Below are 20100 nucleotides of genomic sequence, written 5' to 3' on the forward strand. Positions count from 1 at the left end.
CCAAATATTTATGCACACAGTGTATGCTATGTGGATATTACTGTCAAGATGGACCTTGTTTGCTCAAGTCATTTGAGAGAGTTGTCTGCAGCTGCTTGAGGGACATAAAAGGATGACGATGAGATTTATGGAACAGTCCTTTAGCTGCGTATCACCCTGCCCTCTGTTTTGCTTATAGTCGACTTCAGCACCAAGGACAGCACAAATAGTGGCTCGAGTTTTTTTAGTAGCTGTTTTGTGTAGCCTGTAACCTACTTGTTGCATTTTGTAGTCCTTAACCAGAGAGGAAAGTAAAAGTGGAGCACTGAAGCAAGGTCACCGCTCACCCTTGAGTATGACCTCTATATTTGCTATATAGTTGCTGCACATTAATCAGATCCAGGGGCAGCTTCAATTCAGAAGAGATTTTTTTACAGTCTTAATGTGTGTGTGTGTGTGTGTGTGTGTGTGTGTCTGTCTGTCACTCAGCCTTTTAACCTCTTCTTTCCCCACAACTTTTCTTTTTTTACTGGGGAGATTTTCCTGTCAAAATATCTCCAATCCTGTGTAGACATGATATGGCGGGTTGGTTTTCTGGATTCTTTCAAGCTTATGACTTACTGAGACAAGTGGCATGACATGTTTTGGATGTCCTTTGGATTCCGCAGAGTCCGTGTGTACCTCTCCCACTGCAGCCGAGTATATCATGCACCCGTTTTACGCTTTCATGTCATACTGGTGACGACCCTCTGCCCCCCACCACTACCATCACCACCCCTTCCACCGTCCTGTAAAATGATATCACACGGTACAGCTGACACAGTCTCACTCTTCCCACTGTTCTTTCTACCCCGCCCCACCGGGCACGGCGGTAGCAGGTGCCGAAACGCCCCCAGAGAACCTCGCTGAAAACGCGGCCATGCCGAGCGGTGACACTCTGCAGCCGGACTGCCGCCTGGTCTCATCCGTCTTTAGCGCTTCACAGAGCGGTCGGATGCCATGAGATTTCCCACAGGCCCTCACTGGCTCCATGCTGTGAGTAAAACCGTGGTCAAGAGGGGATAACCAACGGCGGATAATGACGTGATGATTCCGGTTGTAGAGCCAGCACAGGGGGGCTCCGGGCACCTTTAATGACCGGTGCTGGAGAGGAAATCACTGGACTTTATTGTCTGTGGAGCCGCGTAACACCGGACCGACAGTGGTGCAAATAAGAAGAAGGGAAGAAAAGAAAAGAAACGTCTCTCTAACAGGTTGCTGAGACATTCAGTCCGAAAAGGTAGGGCATGACTGGATTTACAGTCATCCGCGCGCCCCTTAACAGCTGTGCGCATTAATTTATCTGCTTAATTGAGTAAAATGAGGCTAATCAGTGATGTAACAGCTGTTAAATTGACCTCCAGCCGCCAATTCGGTTAAAGCATTAGATGTGTTTATATCGTAAAAGTAAGGATTTTCAATTTTATTTCGCCCCCCAAAAAAGAAAAAGAAAAATCGCCTCTACTGTAGTAGTAGTTTAGACGTTACTTGAAATGATGTGGACAGTAAGGTGAGTAAAATCGATTTTTATTTTTAGAGGGTTTAACATCTATCTCACAGCTCTTTCTAGTAATTTTGCGCACAGTTGTCTGATTGCATTGGACTAGGATGAAAAAGATGTCAGAGGTTATTGTGGCGTGAATGACCAGAAAATGTGCTTTAATTTGCACGATTATGACAACTTCCATATGTCTTATGAGGTAATATGAGCACTGACAGGGGGCAAAATGTGTCAGTGATTGTGTGAGCGATTAATGATGTGAAAATTGATGGATGAGTGGATTTTTGATGGGAATGCAGACAGATCCATCCCCACTTTGAGACAAACTCGTTCATTTACTGTAGCCGCAGTGCTGACCACATCACATGCTGGGGCCCTGAGGCATCTCTTGAAATCATTGTTATAACTGATGTCAGGTCTTTTTTGGGGTTTTCCAGGGGGGATTTGCAGCACAGCAGAGAATGCTCTCCCCCAGATGCTGACTTCTAAAGGTAAGGGTGCTTTTGGTACAGCTATGTCTCTGGCACTGTTTGTTACAGGAAGCCAGCACTGTAAACCTTTGGCCACAAGTTCGTGCAGTGCCTCTGATCTCTATTCTGAACCTCTGGGCAAACTGTGCAAAGGAAAGTTGTGTTTCTGCTCTTGCTGTGGATCTTCAATTCTGATCTCAAGAGTGTACTTGGATTTCTGTATAACCCCCCTCCCTCCTTTTTTTGGCATACTCTGAAAGAAATTCATCCCCAGAACCCCTGAGATGCATTCAGTCATAAGTAATGCAAAAAATAATTGACAATGAGGTAATTAGGACATGCGGTAACCGCATCAAACGCAACAGTCATAAGGAAAAAAGTGTATTTCTGAGACTCATTTTCTGAGTATTTCATAATGAAATCTAGCACACACACACCACCTTCCTCCCTCTGGCTGCCTTTGTTCCCTTCTGCACCCTTCTGATAGTGGGTGTTTCTGTCTTAGATGTGGATGTGTTCCTCTCCTCACACGCTGAGATGAGTGCTTTCAGAGGCAGACAAGGCAGAAAAGTCCCCGATTTTACTACCTGGCTAAATTGTCCTGTGATGGAAAAATATTGTTAAAGGAATGATACCTGAATAATTGAAGCCCCGGGGCTTTAAAATTGCAAGGACCTGCTGTGATTTGCGGCGCAAAGTTGAAGGCCACCTCAACGAAATATTCATATCATTATTTAAGAGTGGGTATATCATTCAGCCACTCAGGCACTGCCACCTTCTCCTGCTTCCCTACTCTCCCGTTTGATCCCTCCCTTTCATTCTCTCTTTCTTCCTTTCTCCATTTGTAAACTCATCTCTTTATTTATAAAAAATTAACCACATGCTAACCCTTATCCATATCTTCTAGCTCTTATTAAATAAGAACTTAAAAGGCATATATTGAAAATCTTGCATACCGCCTTTCTGACATAGTAGTAGTAGTAGTAGTAGTAGTAGCTTTAGTAGTTTTTCAATGATATGTATATAAGTTTTGAGCAGTTAGACATCCATTCATCCATCTTCTGATGCTGGATGCATCTCTGGCTCATCTGGAAGGACATCAGGGCGTTCCCAATCCAGTCGAGAGATATAATCTCTACATCATGTCCTGGGTTTGCCCCTGGGCTTCCTTCCAGTAAGACATGCCCGAAGCACCTCACTTGGGAGGGACCAAAGAAATGTCCTGGACAGATGCCCAAACCACCACATCTGGCTCCTTTTGATATTGAATAGTTGCAGCTCTTTGCTTTCAGGCTCAGGTCTTTGTTCACCACAAGAGAGTGACATAGTATTCATTCTTTCATGAAAAAGACCCCCTGATACTTAAACTCATCTAATTTGGGCAGTGCTACCCATGAACTAGCCTAACATTCAAGTCTGTCCTTTCAATGATACATAATTTATATTAATCTTTCACTAATCCACTCAAACAAGCAACCATAAATGGATAGGAGAAATCGACAGAAGTGGACAGATCACGATAGTTGTGTAGTAACATTTCTAGGGAAGTGCACTTCAAGTTTTAGCATACGTTTTCAGAGGTGTGGTTATGACACTTATACAGTATAGATTTAACACAAAGTCCCTGTTAAGCAGTCCTGGTAATACTGGTATGCAGGTTTTGTTATCTTCAAAATAACTAAGCCACATGCTTTACTCTCTCTCCTGTAGGTTGCCTTTTGTGCTCACGCCCACTCTGCCCCTCCCTGCATCTCGTTCTTCCTCTTAAAAGGGAGTTTTTCCTTCCTACTGTGGCCTACTGCTTGGCTACAGGGGGTTGTGTGATTGTTGGGCTTTCTATCTAATATTGCAGGGTCTTTACCTTACCACATAAAGCAATTGAAATAATGTATACAGTAAGGTGCTGTTGTGATTTGGAACTATATAAATAGACTGAATTGAACTGAACGAATTAAATTTCCTCCCCATTTCCAGCCTTTGCTGCAAACCTAAGCTAATTTTCCTTTTAGCTTCAGATTGACTGAACAGATACGGGATCACTTTTCATCTAATGATCTGCCGTCATCCACTGCTTTACTGTATAGCAGAGAGTTTTCTAATTAAAGTTTCCTGTCATAGCTTCTCTAATTTCCACAGTTCACTCAGGCATCACATGGGAGAAGAACCTCCCAGCTTCACAACACTAATCATCACCACATCGTCCCACATGAAAGTTCTGAGGGAAGTGGTGTTTTTTACCTCTTCAGCATTCGATCAGGGGTGTTTTTGGTTGTGGGTGCGTGCGTGTTCATTTGCATGCAGCTGTATGCGAGGATCGTTTCATTTCCCGCAGAGAAAACGAATTAAAATATGACACCTCTCTCTTCTGCCTCTCATCTCGTGCTTTTCACTGTGTTAAGAGATGGCAAAACTGCTAAATATAGTTCTGCAAGTGGAGTGTGAAACCTCTTCACCTCTCTCAGCGTTTCTAACATTGCGGAGGTCGAAATGAGAGGATTTTGTGGTAGCATGAACAAAGGTTTAATCATCTTTCTAATGAACTCTTCATGTGCATGTTGTATGTGAACGAAAAAGGGAGGGAGAGGAGAAAAAAGCAGAACAAGAAGAAGAAGAGCCACTTTTCTTATCTGTGATACAGCAAGGCTAATGTGATTTTTAAGTAATACTAATTATAAAGTATATCCTAGAGACGAATATAACATCAGGGTAAATATGGTGTAATGCAGTATAACAGATTTAGTTTTTCTTAGCATGTGTATTTGTGTTAAAGTTGATGATTTATTGTCTTTGCATGCAAGAATTCCCGTTTTCTTGGTCTTTAATGGCTTTTCACAAGTAGAGAAGAAGAGGAGGCCAGTCAGAGACTATAGCAACTCAATGCCTTGTATTTTCTATGAGGAAGGTTCCCAACCTGCGATTGTTGACTTTATCTGCTGTATCATTAACCCAGACTCCAAAATTCAGACAGTTGAGTCAACTTGCTGGCTGTTTCCATACAGATGCGTTCGCTCGAAATATAAGAATAACTTCCCAAAGGATCAATAAAGTTGTGGTATTGTGGTTGAATTTTTCTTTCTGAGTCTTTTTCTTTCAAAGTCAACTATCTGGTAAAGATTTTTTTTTTTTTTTATGCTCACAGATTTTGAGACTTGGATGTTCAATAAAGTCATCTCTCTATGTTCTTTCTGATTAATCAATTAATCAAATCGTCTACAAAAATGTCAGAGAATTCCCAGAAGATGGCAGAAATTTTAGAAAACCACCAAGGACAAATTCTTGATGCCTAAGATCATTCATAATAAATGAAATCTAACAGTGTGTCCAATATAAAGCAAAAAGCATGACCTGATTTAAATTTTGTCCCATCGAGGTTTCTCCTTGTGCACCTCTGAACCCTTCCAGCACTGCTGCTATGTTTAGATCATTAATTGGAAGTCCTGTTTTTACCTGTTGTATGTGCCTATTTGCGGCAGCACTATGAACCTCAAATCAAGCACAAACTTCTCTTTAAAACTCAGCCAACCTGTGAGCCAAGAATCATCACTGCTGATGAGAAGCAGGTGGTCGCCACAGTGAATTCTCTGCCTGTCCCTAGCATCCCCCACTGTCACACCAACCTACTCCGTGTCCTCCTTCACTTCTACACTTTGTGTCAGTCCCACCATCTCCAAACCATACCTCATAGCATGTCTCCGTACTGTTTTGTAAACCTTCCCTTTCACTCTTGCTGCTATCCCTCTGTCACAAATCATCCCTGACACTCATCTCCACACACTCCACCGTGCTTGCACTCTTTTCCCCTCTCCGTTACACTTTTCGCTGGATGGCGGACCCCCAGATATTTAAGCTCATCAACCTTCTCTACATCTACTGCTTGAAGATTCAGTCTTACACCTGTCTCCCTCTCAATCAGACATAATCTTTCATGCTTCTTCCGACTTTCAGTCCTCTTCTCTCCAGTGCATATCGTCACCTCCCCAGGTTTTCCTCCACCTGCTCTCTTCTCTCGGTACAAATTAATTGACAGTGAAAATAATAATGAGCTGAAGCCAAAATTGAATTTTTGCCCAACCCTGCTAGATGCTCAGTGTTTTGAGTCAAGAGTGACAATGTTGCTGACTGCTTAAGAGCCTCCCTGTCTCTCATTTGCACATATACTTTACATCATTTCTTGGCAACTCTCAAAATCCCTGCAAATCTCAGGGATTTACATTTCCTTCAGCGCTGCTTTTTGTACAGTAAGGAAGTGGATCCTTTCTTTCTGTTATTGAAGCTGACTTGACAGATACACTTTGTATAACTAGAGTGTGCAGGTCATCTGGGACTGGTACACATAATGACTTTATGTAGCTTCTGTGTTGTGGAAATCAGATGCCTGTTGGCTCCTCTGAGACAGCTTCATCCCCCTTCTTCAGTGTCACTTGTCCAAGTCAGCCACTGACAGGATTGTGGCAGATCCTTCTTTCAGACCACAGTTAAATCTAAGGGTTTTATGTGGTATTATGAGTGTGTGTGTGTGTGTGCTTCCCAGCTAAATCAGACAGCTCTGAACCCACTGGGAGTCGTACATGAATTGTGTTGGATAAGATGACAGCATTAAAGTTGAGTCTTCCAACCTCTGTCACTTGGCATGTTTGTCTCTCCAGTCTACTGGAAACTCTCTAATCTGAGGCTTTACCTCAGCGCTCCCTCTCTAGCATAATTTGGTCGCGTGTTAGTCAAAGTGACTTGTTTTTCTTTCTAGAAAGATTCCATTGCTGCGCCTTTGTTGATATATTTCAGAGAAGGTTATGAATTTTGCATGCATGTGCCACAGTAGTTGCACACAGGTCTTACATTTAAGTCGATAGCCTGAGCCCGGAATGATGTATGGCATGTTGGAAAAAGTAGGATATTCTTCAAAGAGTAAATGAGAAACAAAGAGAATGAAGAAAAGATAAGATGCACAAAGAGGAGTAAGGAGACATGAGATTGTGAGCTAGACGGGGAGGGGATGGAGAAATGGGGAGCAAAAGAGACTTCACATCGCTTTTAACGACATTATCGCGGTCCATGGTGTATATAATTTAGTACGATGACGCAATGGAAGATACTGCAGAAGGGCGCTCTCTGAGAGGGAGGCTCACATACTCATTTCAGGCCGCACATATAATGAAAGAGATCTAGTGCTTTATGTGATTGTACCATCTATTTAAAATAGAGATTCAAGTTTATTCATTGTTCAGGGTCATTAACCTCATTAATGATACATCGGACAAACAAAGGGACAGAGCAGCAAAACCGCTCGCTGGCAGCTGACCAAGCCACCCAATTATGAACTATTCTTTTTATTTAACCTTCCTGCTGAGATTTACCAGATGTCAAAATATCAAATCCCAGAACAGTTAAATCTATTAATTAGTCAATGAAATGTAAATTAACTGCAAATTACTTCTTTAGAAAGCTCACAGCTTTCACAAACGTGCATTAATATAAAGGGAAGTTGGGTTTTTTTGTTTGTTTGAATCCATTTAATTGGCATAATTAAATGCTGTTACTCCAGTGAGAAATATCTGGATGTTTTAGTTAATCAAGTTGAACGGTAGATAAATAGAGTCTTCTGGTGTTGTAATTACTATAATGGCAGTGCCTAAAATGAATATTTCTGCCCGAACGCAGCCATGCAAATTTGTCTAAATTAATGTCGAAATCATGAAATTTAAAAGCTGATATAAGAGGTCACTCTCTGAGCGGATTAATTTGGGTATTCTGCGCCGTGGTTGTTTGTTTATTTAGTATTTTGATGTCACTGCCAGTAAAATGAAATTAAGACATCAACACACACACACACACGGGGTTCTTTATCGCTCGCACGCAGCTAATTTAGTGCTTTCTCTAGACAGGCTTGTTTAGAAGCAGATCTTTTTGAGGCGAGACAGTAAATTTGCTGTGCGCTTTGGAGATAAATATACGTGCATCTGCATTGATTTATTTCTTTTCTTTTATTTCTTTACACTGCTTTGGTTCTTTTGTGTCTCAGTGTCAATCAGATCGGTTTGCTTAAGGTTATTTACCTGCAAAGCAAAGAAAAGGGGAGAGGAATTGGGTTCATGTGACAGTATGCCCTGATAATATCCAGGAGATTTCATGGTGGCAGCTATCAGCGCAGCAGTGAGAGGTGATTTTGAAGCTGTCACAGTAAAAAAAGGACAAGCGACATATCGCTTGAATGTATTATTATTATTATTATCCTGAAACTGTGCTGCACATACTTGTATGAAATGCCACACATATTATTAGCATGCAGAGAATGTGCTGCTGCATTCAGCAGATTAATTCAACCACACGTTGAGTGTTATTTTTCAATTCAAAACAGCTCCCAGTTGTTTTAAGTATTCTGGAGTGAGCGTGATTCATTCCTTTATATGCCTATTTATGGGTTATATAGAAAGAACAGATTCTTTGTCATGAAATAGCGGCTGTAATACAAACCCACCAGCCACTTCATTAGGTACATGTGGCTTTACTCCTTTTTGCATTCAGAGCTGACTTAATTCTTCATGGCATAGATTCAACTGGATGCTGGAAACATTCTTCAGAGGCTTTGGTTTGACGTGATAGCATTATGCATTTGCTGCAGAAATATTGCTTGCACATTCGTGATATCAATCTTCCATTCCACTCCATCCCAAAGTTGCTCTATTGAACTGAAATCAGGTGACTGTGGAGGCCATTTGAGAGCAGTGAACTTACTGTCATTTTCAAGAAAGTAGTTTGAGATGATTTGAGCTTTGTGACATGGCGTGCTATCCTGCTGGAAGCAACCATCAGAGGATGGGTACACTGTGGTCATACTAGGATGGACATAGTCAGGGACAACACTTGTGTATGGAGTGGTGTTTAAACAATGCTTGACTGGCACTAAGGGCCCCAAAGACTTCCAACCTTTTACATCACCAGCAGCAGCTGGAACTGTTGTGCTTTCATGTTGTTTATACCAAGTTCTCAACCTGTTATTCTAATTACTTACAGAAATCAGCAGAGCAGGTAACATTTTCCAGTGTTTTATTGGCTAATTTTGGTGAATTGTAGCCTTAGTTTCCTGTTCTTTAGATGGCAGGAGTGGCAGTGGGTGTGGTCTACTGCTGCTACAACAGAAGACCACACACACTGCTTCAAGGATTTGATGTATTATCCCTTCACAGATACTCATTTGCATACCTTTGTCGTTATAAATGTACTTTTCTAAGTTGCCTTCCTATCAATATGAAGCAGTCTGGCCATTCTCCTCTGAGCTCTGAAATCAACTAAGCACTTCTTCAGACTTGAGCTGCAATGCATTGGGCTGCTCCCACCTGAGTGGCTGATTTGTATTAACAAGCAGCTTAAAATGTGGCCTGGGGGTGTATTTTATAAACTACTTTTAGACATTTTAGGCAACCACGTGTGTTATTTAATTTTTAAAAGCCACACATTATATAACTACACTGTATTTATGGGCTAAACAGTTGCTTGGTTGAATATAAATTACATAATTACAGAATCATAGAAATTATCAGCGGCATAGCACAACAGCTGCTATGTAGCGTTTCTCATGCCAAACATTTCCTCCTGACAGAAGCCTCTTTTTCTACCTGCAGGAGTTCCAAAGAGAGGTGATTTTGAGAGTAACAGTCCTCAGGCCTGCTATGGTTTCCTACCTCCTTACATTCTCCCGCTGTCTTCTTATGTGTGTGTTCGGTTGGTTTGTTGGAATTCAGACCTGACGGCGCCTTGAAAAGATTATTTTTGCTCTGAGCACTTAACCTCTGAAAATTAAAAAAACAAAAAAACATTAGCCTGGAGGCTATAGCCTGCAGATGGGTTACAAATGAAAGAAATAGTTCAGTATTGCAGCTCAGCATTCCTCTCATGTTAGTTCACTGAGTGTTGAGCAGAAGCTGGGAGGGGATGAGCTCAGCATTAAGACAGCATGCAGTGCTAAACAGCTACCCTTCATGTGCCAATGTTTAAAAATACAACTACTCTCTTGTTTTATCCCTAAAAAGCAAATGTCAAAATTAGAATTTGTGATATCCTATTTATGCACAGTACCCTGCAAAAATACAGGGAGTGCAGAATTATTAGGCAAATGAGTATTTTGTCCACATCATCCTCTTCATGCATGCTGTCTTACTCCAAGCTGTATAGGCTCGAAAGCCTACTACCAATTAAGCATATTAGGTGATGTGCATCTCTGTAATGAGAAGGGGTGTGGTCTAATGACATCAACACCCTATATCAGGTGTGCATAATTATTAGGCAACGTCCTTTCCTTTGGCAAAATGGGTCAAAAGAAGGACTTGACAGGCTCAGAAAAGTCAAAAATAGTGAGATATCTTGCAGAGGGATGCAGCAGTCTCAAAATTGCAAAGCTTCTGAAGCGTGATCATCGACCAATCAAGCGTTTCATTCAAAATAGTCAACAGGGTCGCAAGAAGCGTGTGGAAAAACCAAGGTGCAAAATAACTGCCCATGAACTGAGAAAAGTCAAGCGTGCAGCTGCCAAGATGCCACTTGCCACCAGTTTGGCCATATTTCAGAGCTGCAACATCACTGGAGTGCCCAAAAGCACAAGGTGTGCAATACTCAGAGACATGGCCAAGGTAAGAAAGGCTGAAAGACGACCACCACTGAACAAGACACACAAGCTGAAACGTCAAGACTGGGCCAAGAAATATCTCAAGACTGGTTTTTCTAAGGTTTTATGGACTGATGAAATGAGAGTGAGTCTTGATGGGCCAGATGGATGGGCCCGTGGCTGGATTGGTAAAGGGCAGAGAGCTCCAGTCCGACTCAGACGCCAGCAAGATGGAGGTGGAGTACTGGTTTGGGCTGGTATCATCAAAGATGAGCTTGTGGGGCCTTTTCGGGTTGAGGATGGAGTCAAGCTCAACTCCCAGTCCTACTGCCAGTTTCTGGAAGACACCTTCTTCAAGCAGTGGTACAGGAAGAAGTCTGCATCCTTCAAGAAAAACATGATTTTCATGCAGGACAATGCTCCATCACACGCGTCCAAGTACTCCACAGCGTGGCTGGCAAGAAAGGGTATAAAAGAAGAAAAACTAATGACATGGCCTCCTTGTTCACCTGATCTGAACCCCATTGAGAACCTGTGGTCCATCATCAAATGTGAGATTTACAAGGAGGGAAAACAGTACACCTCTCTGAACAGTGTCTGGGAGGCTGTGGTTGCTGCTGCACGCAATGTTGATGGTGAACAGATCAAAACACTGACAGAATCCATGGATGGCAGGCTTTTGAGTGTCCTTGCAAAGAAAGGTGGCTATATTGGTCGCTGATTTGTTTTTGTTTTGTTTTTGAATGTCAGAAATGTATATTTGTGAATGTGGAGATGTTATATTGGTTTCACTGGTAAAAATAAATAATTGAAATGGGTATATATTTGTTTTTTGTTAAGTTGCCTAATAATTATGCACAGTAATAGTCACCTGCACACACAGATATCCCCCTAAAATAGCTAAAACTAAAAACTACTTCCAAAAACATTCAGCTTTGATATTAATGAGTTTTTTGGGTTCATTGAGAACATGGTTGTTGTTCAATAATAACATTATTCCTCAAAAATACAACTTGCCTAATAATTCTGCACTCCCTGTATGGTGATAATCAACTGCAGCTCAGCGAAAATATGACAAAAAAAATCTCACTATTTGAACCCAATAACGATGTAAGTAGACCTAGTTTGGGGTATGGACAGACTTCTGGCAAATACAGTTTGTAAAGAGTAAATAGTCTTATAAATGTTTCCTGTTCCAGAGTTTGTCATTTGATTCAATCAGAAACAGAATCGTTTGAATCATATTTGCTCGAAGCAAAGCAGCTTTGCTTTTTTACATCATGAAAACCCAGAAGGACTTTTATTTTGGAAGAATGGCATTTGTGCATTTTTATCAGTTGCAATTGTATAATAATGGCATATAAATACACTAATCCAGCCTATTTTGGTTATTTTTTCAGGCATTAGAAACCTTTGCTGGACGTAAGTATGCTAAATATTCTGCGGAAGTTATTCTAACATTACTGAAATCCAAATGTAATTCTTGACTCATTTTCGCCTCTTTTCTGTCTTTGTTGATTCTGTGTGAAGGGTTTGATGGAGAGCTGGTCGGATGTCAGCGGGAACTATTGTCATAACCGGAGGAATACTTGCCGGAGTGATACTGCTGTGCATTGTAGCAGTTCTCTGTTACTGTAGACTCCAGGTATTACTGTGCACGTTCATGTTTCTTGGTCTTTTAGGCAGTTTGCTCTTCACCCAAAAGCTCTTTTTACATTACTGATGTTTACTGGCTTAACAAACTCAACTAACTAATCTAGTTTGTGACCGTGTGCAATGAACTTGCAGTCTTATTGTCTTTGAAATACTTGCTTCAAAGATGGGCACCACTCGCACTCAGCTGGCATCTTAAAAGCCAGTGAAAAAATGGCAAATTGACACAGTCTGCTATTAGTCTGCAATTAAGTAGGGTCAAGTTGGCAGTTACTTGCTATCTGTTTGATATAATACTGTGATAAATTACTGCAAATCTGTTGCCATCTACATGCACAGTAATTCACACTAATTGGAAATTCGCATTAAATTGCAATCAGAGTCCAGACTGAACTTCTCAGGCTTGAAACAGAAAGGTTTCCACACATAGTGTTGTGTCCAGGATTTTAATTTACTAGCAAAATATCATAGACGCTAGCCACTTGCTTTTATTAATAAATATAACCACAAGGCAGAGCTGGTTGCCAAACAAACAAGTTGGTAACCAGCTGGATGAAGTCACCTTATCCAAAGAGACCCATTGCAGACTAGTTGCACTTGTTGCCACATATTGATTTAGCTGATTGCAATCTGTGTGCGTTTAAAAATTAAGATATAAAATTCATTTCAATGCAATTTTATTTACATAGTGCCAATTTAAAGCAACAGTCAGCCAGTAAGGTAAAGACAGACAATTATAGAGTAAAAAAACAAGAAATTTAAATCACCAGACCACCAACCAAGTTGGCAGACTTCAAAAAGTAGTAACAGGGACGAGTACTCAGCTGTCTGACCGTCCAGCTGTCATTGTCCATGTCCACAACAGAGTAAATTCTAGGCTTCAGTCATATTGCAATAGTTAAAATAGAAACAATCAAACAAACAAGCAAAAGTGGTTGCTGTGAGATTGAGGTTGTCGAGCGCTCAACCTGGAGGCGACCTACTTCCAATCGTTCCCTAAATTTGCCAAAAATTCACTTCAGTCACCGGGCAACTCGAGGATGTTGCAGTCCTATTTTTAATCTAGTGAGACTGAGCCATAACCCAGTCTAATTGTCTGCCACCTTAACATGGTTTTCCACATTCTGTCTCATTTATGTAACATAGCACTCTAGTACCAAGTCACAGCTGGATCTGGTTACAATAAAAGCAGATGTGGTGGCCAGAGCAGTCAGTGGTTCAACATTTGCACAAAGCACAGTGCAGACTGCCCTTCCAAAGCCTAGTGACAGCTGTCTGAGTATACTGTCAGTCTTTTCACCTGCCTCTGAAAAAAAACTACTTCTAAGTATTCCCACCATGTTAAACTGAATTTTGTTTGTCACTGTTCATATTTTGATTTTGATGTCACAACTTTATTTTGCTGTGATAAAGCAATCAGAATCACAGAATGTTTAAGAAGACATCCAAACCCTTGTTCTTCTTGCTCACACCCTGGTGCCTTCTTTGTCATCCTCCTGCAGTATTACTGCTGTAAGAAAAATGATTCTGAGGTGGACGTGGCCTCCATGGCAGGACCGGATCCTCTCGCTCACTTTCCATGCAACGCCTGCAACGCCCTCGCCATGGACGGCACTGCCATCACCCCCGTCTCTCTGGATCAGCTGGATTCGGGTTCTCACCACTGCCCCAGCTGTTCACCGTACACCCTGCGCTCGGGACTCACAGACGACATGCGTAACGGAGGGGAGCGTCTCGGCTTCCATACTTACTACGAGAACCCGTCTGTATCTCTTCCCCTGTCGGTTCACCCTCAGAGCTCCTCCCCTCTGAGCTACTGCAGTCCCTCGGACACGTTTCCTCCCCCGCCGCGCTCCTACAGCACTGACGTCTGACCTTTGCTTCACTGTACAGGCACACACACACACACACCTACAGCGTCTAGCACATGCCCTTTTGTTTGAGACTAACTTCAGGTAATTGATTAGAGGACAGCACAATTATACACACATGCCCATATTACTATACATGCCCACATAATTTGAAGGGAAGTGACCCATAAACTAAGCCTACTGATAGAGCCCCATGGTGGGTGACAAATCTGGGCATGATCTGCAGCAGGGAAATATTACATAAAATTGGCCACATTACTCTTTAAAAAAACTCATATTTTAATCTTAGTACGACTTTTACTTAAACAAAAGCTATAAAATGTATAAGTACCATTACAGTTAGCATCTCATTGAGCCCGGTCACACATGATAGTGTTTTTAGTAAATGGCTCAAAGGTTGGAGCTAGTCTACACACTCTATAAATGCATCTGGGGCAATGAAGTCATTCAGGTTACATATGATCAGGGACACATAACAAAGCTTTTAGTACAGAGTAAGCTCAGACAGTCCCCAGGTAGAAAAACAGGCGAGGTTTTGGGGCGTTAAAGTCATTTAGGCTACGTTCACACTGCAGGTCTTAATGCTCAATTCCGATTTTTTGATCAAATCCGATTTTTTTTGTCTGCTCGTTCACACTACAAATAAAATGCGACAGCAAACGCGCTCTAGTGTGAACGCTCAAAGCGGCCCGCATGCGCAAAAGAAGATGTCACACACAACGCGCTCTGTTTAGACCCAGAGCAACAGTATTGTTTGACTGATGGCCCTTAATATGCAGACTTCGGACTTCGTTTCCCAATTTTTGCTTTAAGTTATTTTGTTATTTACATAATAATGTAAATAACCTAATAATGATCCTTATTGCTGTTTAAGAGAGGAGCGGTGCTTCAAAGATAGCTGCAGATTTCTGTCAGAATCTGCAGATTATACAGTACAAATAAAATGTTTACGTTGTCTTCCCAACAGTTTCACTGACATCTACACTGGATGGCCAGGAAGCGTTCGCGATGTCTTCTCGGGCGCTTCTCTGGCGCTGATAATTGGCTTCAGTCTTGTGTCGGTGACGTAAAAGGCGGATTTAATGCGACTTGACCGTTCAAACAGCAGTCGCTTTCTAAAACATCGGATATGTATCGGATTCGGTACCACATACGAAAGTGACCCAGATCGGATTTGAAAATATCGGATTTGCGCCGTTCACACTGTCATAGCATGATCGGATATGGGTCGCATAGGGTCAAAAAAATCGGATTTGATGCGCTTTCGCCTGCAGTGTGAACGTAGCCTAAGTCATTAAAAAATTGTGACATATAGAATTTGTTTTTTAATTTCTGTGAAGTTTTGTGAATGTAATTATGTAATTTATAGAGAAAAAATGCATTCAGTTAGACAAGAAAAGGCTTAGTACTAAATTACAAACATGTTTTATTAAACTCAGTGGAAAAGCAGGACATTATTTGCAAATTCTGCAACTATCCGGTTGTTCAGTGATGACGCGACGAATCCTACTTCCGGGTCTAAAGTAGTCTGCGTTTAATATGGCTTTTGTGTTGTTAACATGTTTAATGTTATGTATTTTCTTCTATTTAGTCTCAAAAAGCTCCTAAAACAGTCAGTGATCACTGTTGACCTCCCTCGGCTTTTATTACCACTAATCATTTATTTAAGCTCAGTTTGTAAAATCTTAGGATGTAGCTACAGCCCAGCCCATGCAGCAGTATATGAATGACTGACCTCGTATTGTGGATGGATTATCTCAGTTGTTCTCCTGGCTGAAGTCTGGTCCTTTTACAGCATCCTGCCATGCGATTACATTTGTTCCTGACCACCAAGAACACTCACGTTAACTTTTATCGAGTGGAAAAAAAGTTAGCTTGTTTATATTATGCTAACATAGCTGTGTCGCTAGCGGTCACGTAGCACATCATTATATACCAGCTAGCCAAACTTCAGTAACCCAACAATCGTCACTGCTGTTTAGTTTTCTGTCTTCATTTATGTTGGAAGTGATAACAGAGCTGTACGTTTGAATTTGTTTCCAAAACCCCGCAGTCAGGACATGCTATATTTTATTTAGATAGAAGCTAGCGAGCTAACTCCCTGCTAACTTCTAACTCCGTTAAATGTCATAAATTCCGTTTTCATGGATGCCTGGATGTTAAACTCAATTGTTACACCCGGTAGAGCACAACACTGATCATTTTATTAAAGATGAAAGACTTTAGACAGTTTTTCAACTCTCAGTAATGCCATAGTGATCGTTTGATATATGGACCTGCAGCGGAGTTTAGACCCAGACACGGCTAGTGACGTCAGACTGAACAACCGGATAAGTCATTCGGCAGTTATTTATGGCTCAGGACCTCAGTTGCATTAGATTAGATGAACACAGAGTTTATGATCTCATGTTCAGCTCATTCTCTGGCAAATGCATCCTGGATGCAGGGATCTAGTAAAAACCACCATTTTTCCGGCAGCAGACAAATGTCAGCCTAATCTGAAGAATGACAAAGTTACATAAACACACATAGATATAGTGCTGCATCTATCATTCACCCTCAATGTGATTAAGATTAACCACATAAATACCTTTCTGTTAGGTGTGAGCACTTTGAATATATTTTTAGCAGCATTTTCCACTCAATAAATCAAAAGTGACTGCTGATGACGAGGAGACAGAGCTGAGACACACGAAGAAGGCATGCGCAACCCCATATTTGAGCATCACTTCAGTTATTCTTATTCTTTTCTCCAGTTTCTCCCTTTTTCCCTGTGTCACAAAGGGTTAATGGTAGTGTGAACCTCTTACCACTGCAGCTTACACTACATGAGGGCTAACAGCTATATAACTAATGGAGCTTAACTGTTTTTATCCAGAAGAAAGACCTGACGAGCGAAGAAGGAACTACAACTTTTTAAGCCTTTTTTTGTTCTTCTTGCAGATTACCAGAAAGTCTGTGAGAAAAGTGTCAGTTTTGTCTGTTTCTGTTTTCACTTCTGACATGAAATTGCCATGAAACTGAAGAGAGTTTGTTCCGCAGTGTCTTCCATAGAAGCTGATGTATTTACCTTTTCTGTGCTTACAGATTGTGACGTGTGAAAGCAGATTTTTAGACGTGCGATAAGCAGAAAAGAGAGATGCTGTACCATATTTAATGATCTTAAAGCTTAGGTTTTATATCTATATATGAGCCATCATATCTGCTACAGTACAGTAATAAGATGCAGTGTTATTGCAGTATATGCCTGAATCTATATATTTTTTAAGGAGTATTGTCATTTTTTTGTGAGGGATGTTCGGGTTTAGATGTATTTCAGTACTTTTCTCTTCAGTTTTGGCTTCTTTCTGTGTTCCTGTGCACTCCTGACAGCTGCACAGGAACACAACTGTGGAAATGGCAACTCAGTTTAAACATAAATTGTGCTAGAGGTGTGAAAAACACAGGAAAATGTGTGAAACAGTGATGTTGAGTATTATTGAACATAGGCTATTATTTAAGATCTAAACTATATTTATTCACTCTAATGTCACATTGTTTTCACTGAGCTCTAAGCTTCATTATATTTCCTTATTTTCTTGATCTTACAGACTCGTTCAGACGTACGTCCTAAATTTTATGCAGTACTGTGGAAAAGTCTTGAGCCACATGTCATTTCTTTATAGGAAAATGGGAAATGGGTGCAGGGATGTCATGAAACATACACCGACATACACAGAAATATAGTTTATAAGGCAAAGAAAAAAGTTTGTAAAATTCTAGCAAGCCCAAAAGTGAATTTTTGGGTATGACCATTTTTACTCTTCAACACAGCCTGAATGCTCTTAGTCAGCTTTCTTGTAATTTCTTTGAGAAGTCTTCAGGAATAGTTCTCCAGGCTTCTTGAAGAACATTCAAAGCTCTTCTTTGGATGTTGGCTGTTTTTTATTTCATTCTCTCTAGGTATGATCCGTTATAGTAATAGCAGTAAGTCCAGGCTCTCGGTAGTCCAACCCATGACTGATGACCATAGGGTACTTTTCAGCGTTCATAATTCCATCAACTTTAACAAAATCCCCAACACCGTTCACTGAAATACAGCCCGAAACCATGACAGAGCCTTGCTGTGTTTTACAGATCGCTGTAGAAACTCCTGATGACCTGTTTCTGCTGATTTTCAGTCCAGTTCTTGTGTAATTTAGCATATCTCACCCTTTTCTGCCTGTTTGCCTTCCTTTAAAATGACTGTTCATCTGCTATTGAACTGCTACTTCTTCTTTTTGTCCTCTGCTTGTCCTCTTTCCTCTCATTTCTCAAAGACACACTGCACATCATGCTGAGGTATGTAGTTTTCAGGAAGTCGCCCTTTGGTAATCACCTTGTTTGTGCACAAATAGTATTTTAAGCCAGTCAAACTACCTTTGGCATTTTTTGTAGTTTCAATAAAATACATGAGAAAATAATTTTTTATGTTTTTGCAGCAGACTTCTAATAACAAAGTGCCTAAAGATACAATTTAATAATTGGTTCTTTGCTAATTTGTCTGGTGCGTATAGACATGACACTGGTTCATTGCTTGGGTTAGGTGCCTTTTTTATGCTTGTTTAATTTATAGGTCAGTGTTAAAAAACATTCCTCTGAATTTCTCATGATCCGGCGCAGGGAGTGGACTATTGCTCAAAACTGGTTTAAAAATACCAACAAGTCTGCCTCCTTAGAAGCTAAATCCAGATAATGGAGTGCTGACTTAAGACTTTTGCACAGTATTGTATGTAAACTGCTTTATTTTTATTTTTAAATGTCTTTGTCAGTTTAGATGTTCACTGAACACTGGCGTTCACTGCCACCTACCCAACAAATATCCCCTTAGTCTGATGACAGTGGCTCAGTGTTTGTGCTCACAGGTTTGTTGCACCATAATGAACACAACTGTTGTGTCAGAACTTAACTTTTATTTTCAGGTTATTGTTTCTGTATTTTAAAAAAATCACATTCTGCTATGACCTGAGGAAAATCCACAATGTTTCACATAATGTTCCTTTTTTTCAGGAGGAATAAATATGTAGATATCTGCATATTCTTATGGTCTGTCTTTTTCACACAGTGACTCAGACAGTAGATACACAGGATTATGAAATCGGTTTCCGTTCATAGAAGAAGAAAAAAACAGAAAAGAAAAGAAAACCACAGACGTACACGTCAAGAGTCTGGACACAGCTTCTCATTTTTAGGTTTTTCTTTATTTTCATGACTATTTATATTGTAGATTCTGACTGAAGGCATCAAAACTATGAATGAACACATATGAAATTATGTAGTAAACAAAAAAAAGTGAAATAACTCAAAATATGTTTTACATTTTAGATTCTTCAAAGTAGCCACCCTTTGCCTTGATTACTGCTTTGCACACTCTTGGCCTTCTCTCGATGAGCTTCATGATGTAGTCAGCTGCAATGGTTTTCACTTCACAGGTGTGCCTTTTCAGGGTTTGTTTGTGGCATTTCTTGCCTTTAAATGGGGTTGGGACCATGTTGTGCAGGAATCAGGTTGGTACACAGCTGACAGGCTTATTTGACAACTGTTAGAATTCATATTAAGGCAAGAACCAATCAGCTACGTAAAGAGAAACGATAATCCACCATTACTTTAAGAACTGAAGGTCAGTCTGGAAACTTTGAAAGTCGCAAAATCCATTAAGCACTACGATGAAACTGGCTCTGACTGTGCAAATCAGGCCTTTATGGTCAAATAGCTGCTAAGAAAACATGACTAAGGAAAAGCAACAAGCAGAAGAAGTTTGTTTGGGCCAAGAAACAATAAGGAATGGACATTACACCAGCGGAAATCCAAGCTTTGTTCTGATGAGTCCAAATTTGAGCTCTTTGGTTCCACCTGCTGTGTCTTTTTGCGACGCAGAAAAGGTGAACGAATGGTCTCTACATGCATGGTTCCCACCGTGAGGAGGTGTGATGGTGTGGAGGAGCTTTGCTGGTGACACTGTTGGGCATT

At 40.8% G+C, this 20100-nt stretch overlaps 1 protein-coding gene across 1 annotated transcript; it reads left to right on the top strand.

Annotated features, from left to right (window-relative positions):
* Nucleotides 1-875: 875 nt before the first annotated feature.
* On the top strand, nt 876-19227 carry LOC147307048 (protein FAM163A-like). Its single transcript, XM_086275451.1, has 5 exons — nt 876-1258; nt 1957-2010; nt 11989-12010; nt 12119-12233; nt 13744-19227. The coding sequence occupies exons 4-5, from the start codon at nt 12141-12143 to the stop codon at nt 14113-14115; spliced, it is 465 nt and encodes a 154-aa protein (XP_086131577.1). The 5' UTR covers nt 876-1258; nt 1957-2010; nt 11989-12010; nt 12119-12140; the 3' UTR covers nt 14116-19227.
* Nucleotides 19228-20100: the final 873 nt, after the last annotated feature.

Source organism: Aulonocara sp. 'chitande type north' Nkhata Bay, linkage group LG19 (genome assembly GCF_057382095.1).
Source record: "Aulonocara sp. 'chitande type north' Nkhata Bay isolate Kocher_YH1m ecotype deep benthic linkage group LG19, A_spYH_male_GT1.1, whole genome shotgun sequence".
Lineage (NCBI taxonomy): Eukaryota > Metazoa > Chordata > Actinopteri > Cichliformes > Cichlidae > Aulonocara > Aulonocara sp. 'chitande type north' Nkhata Bay.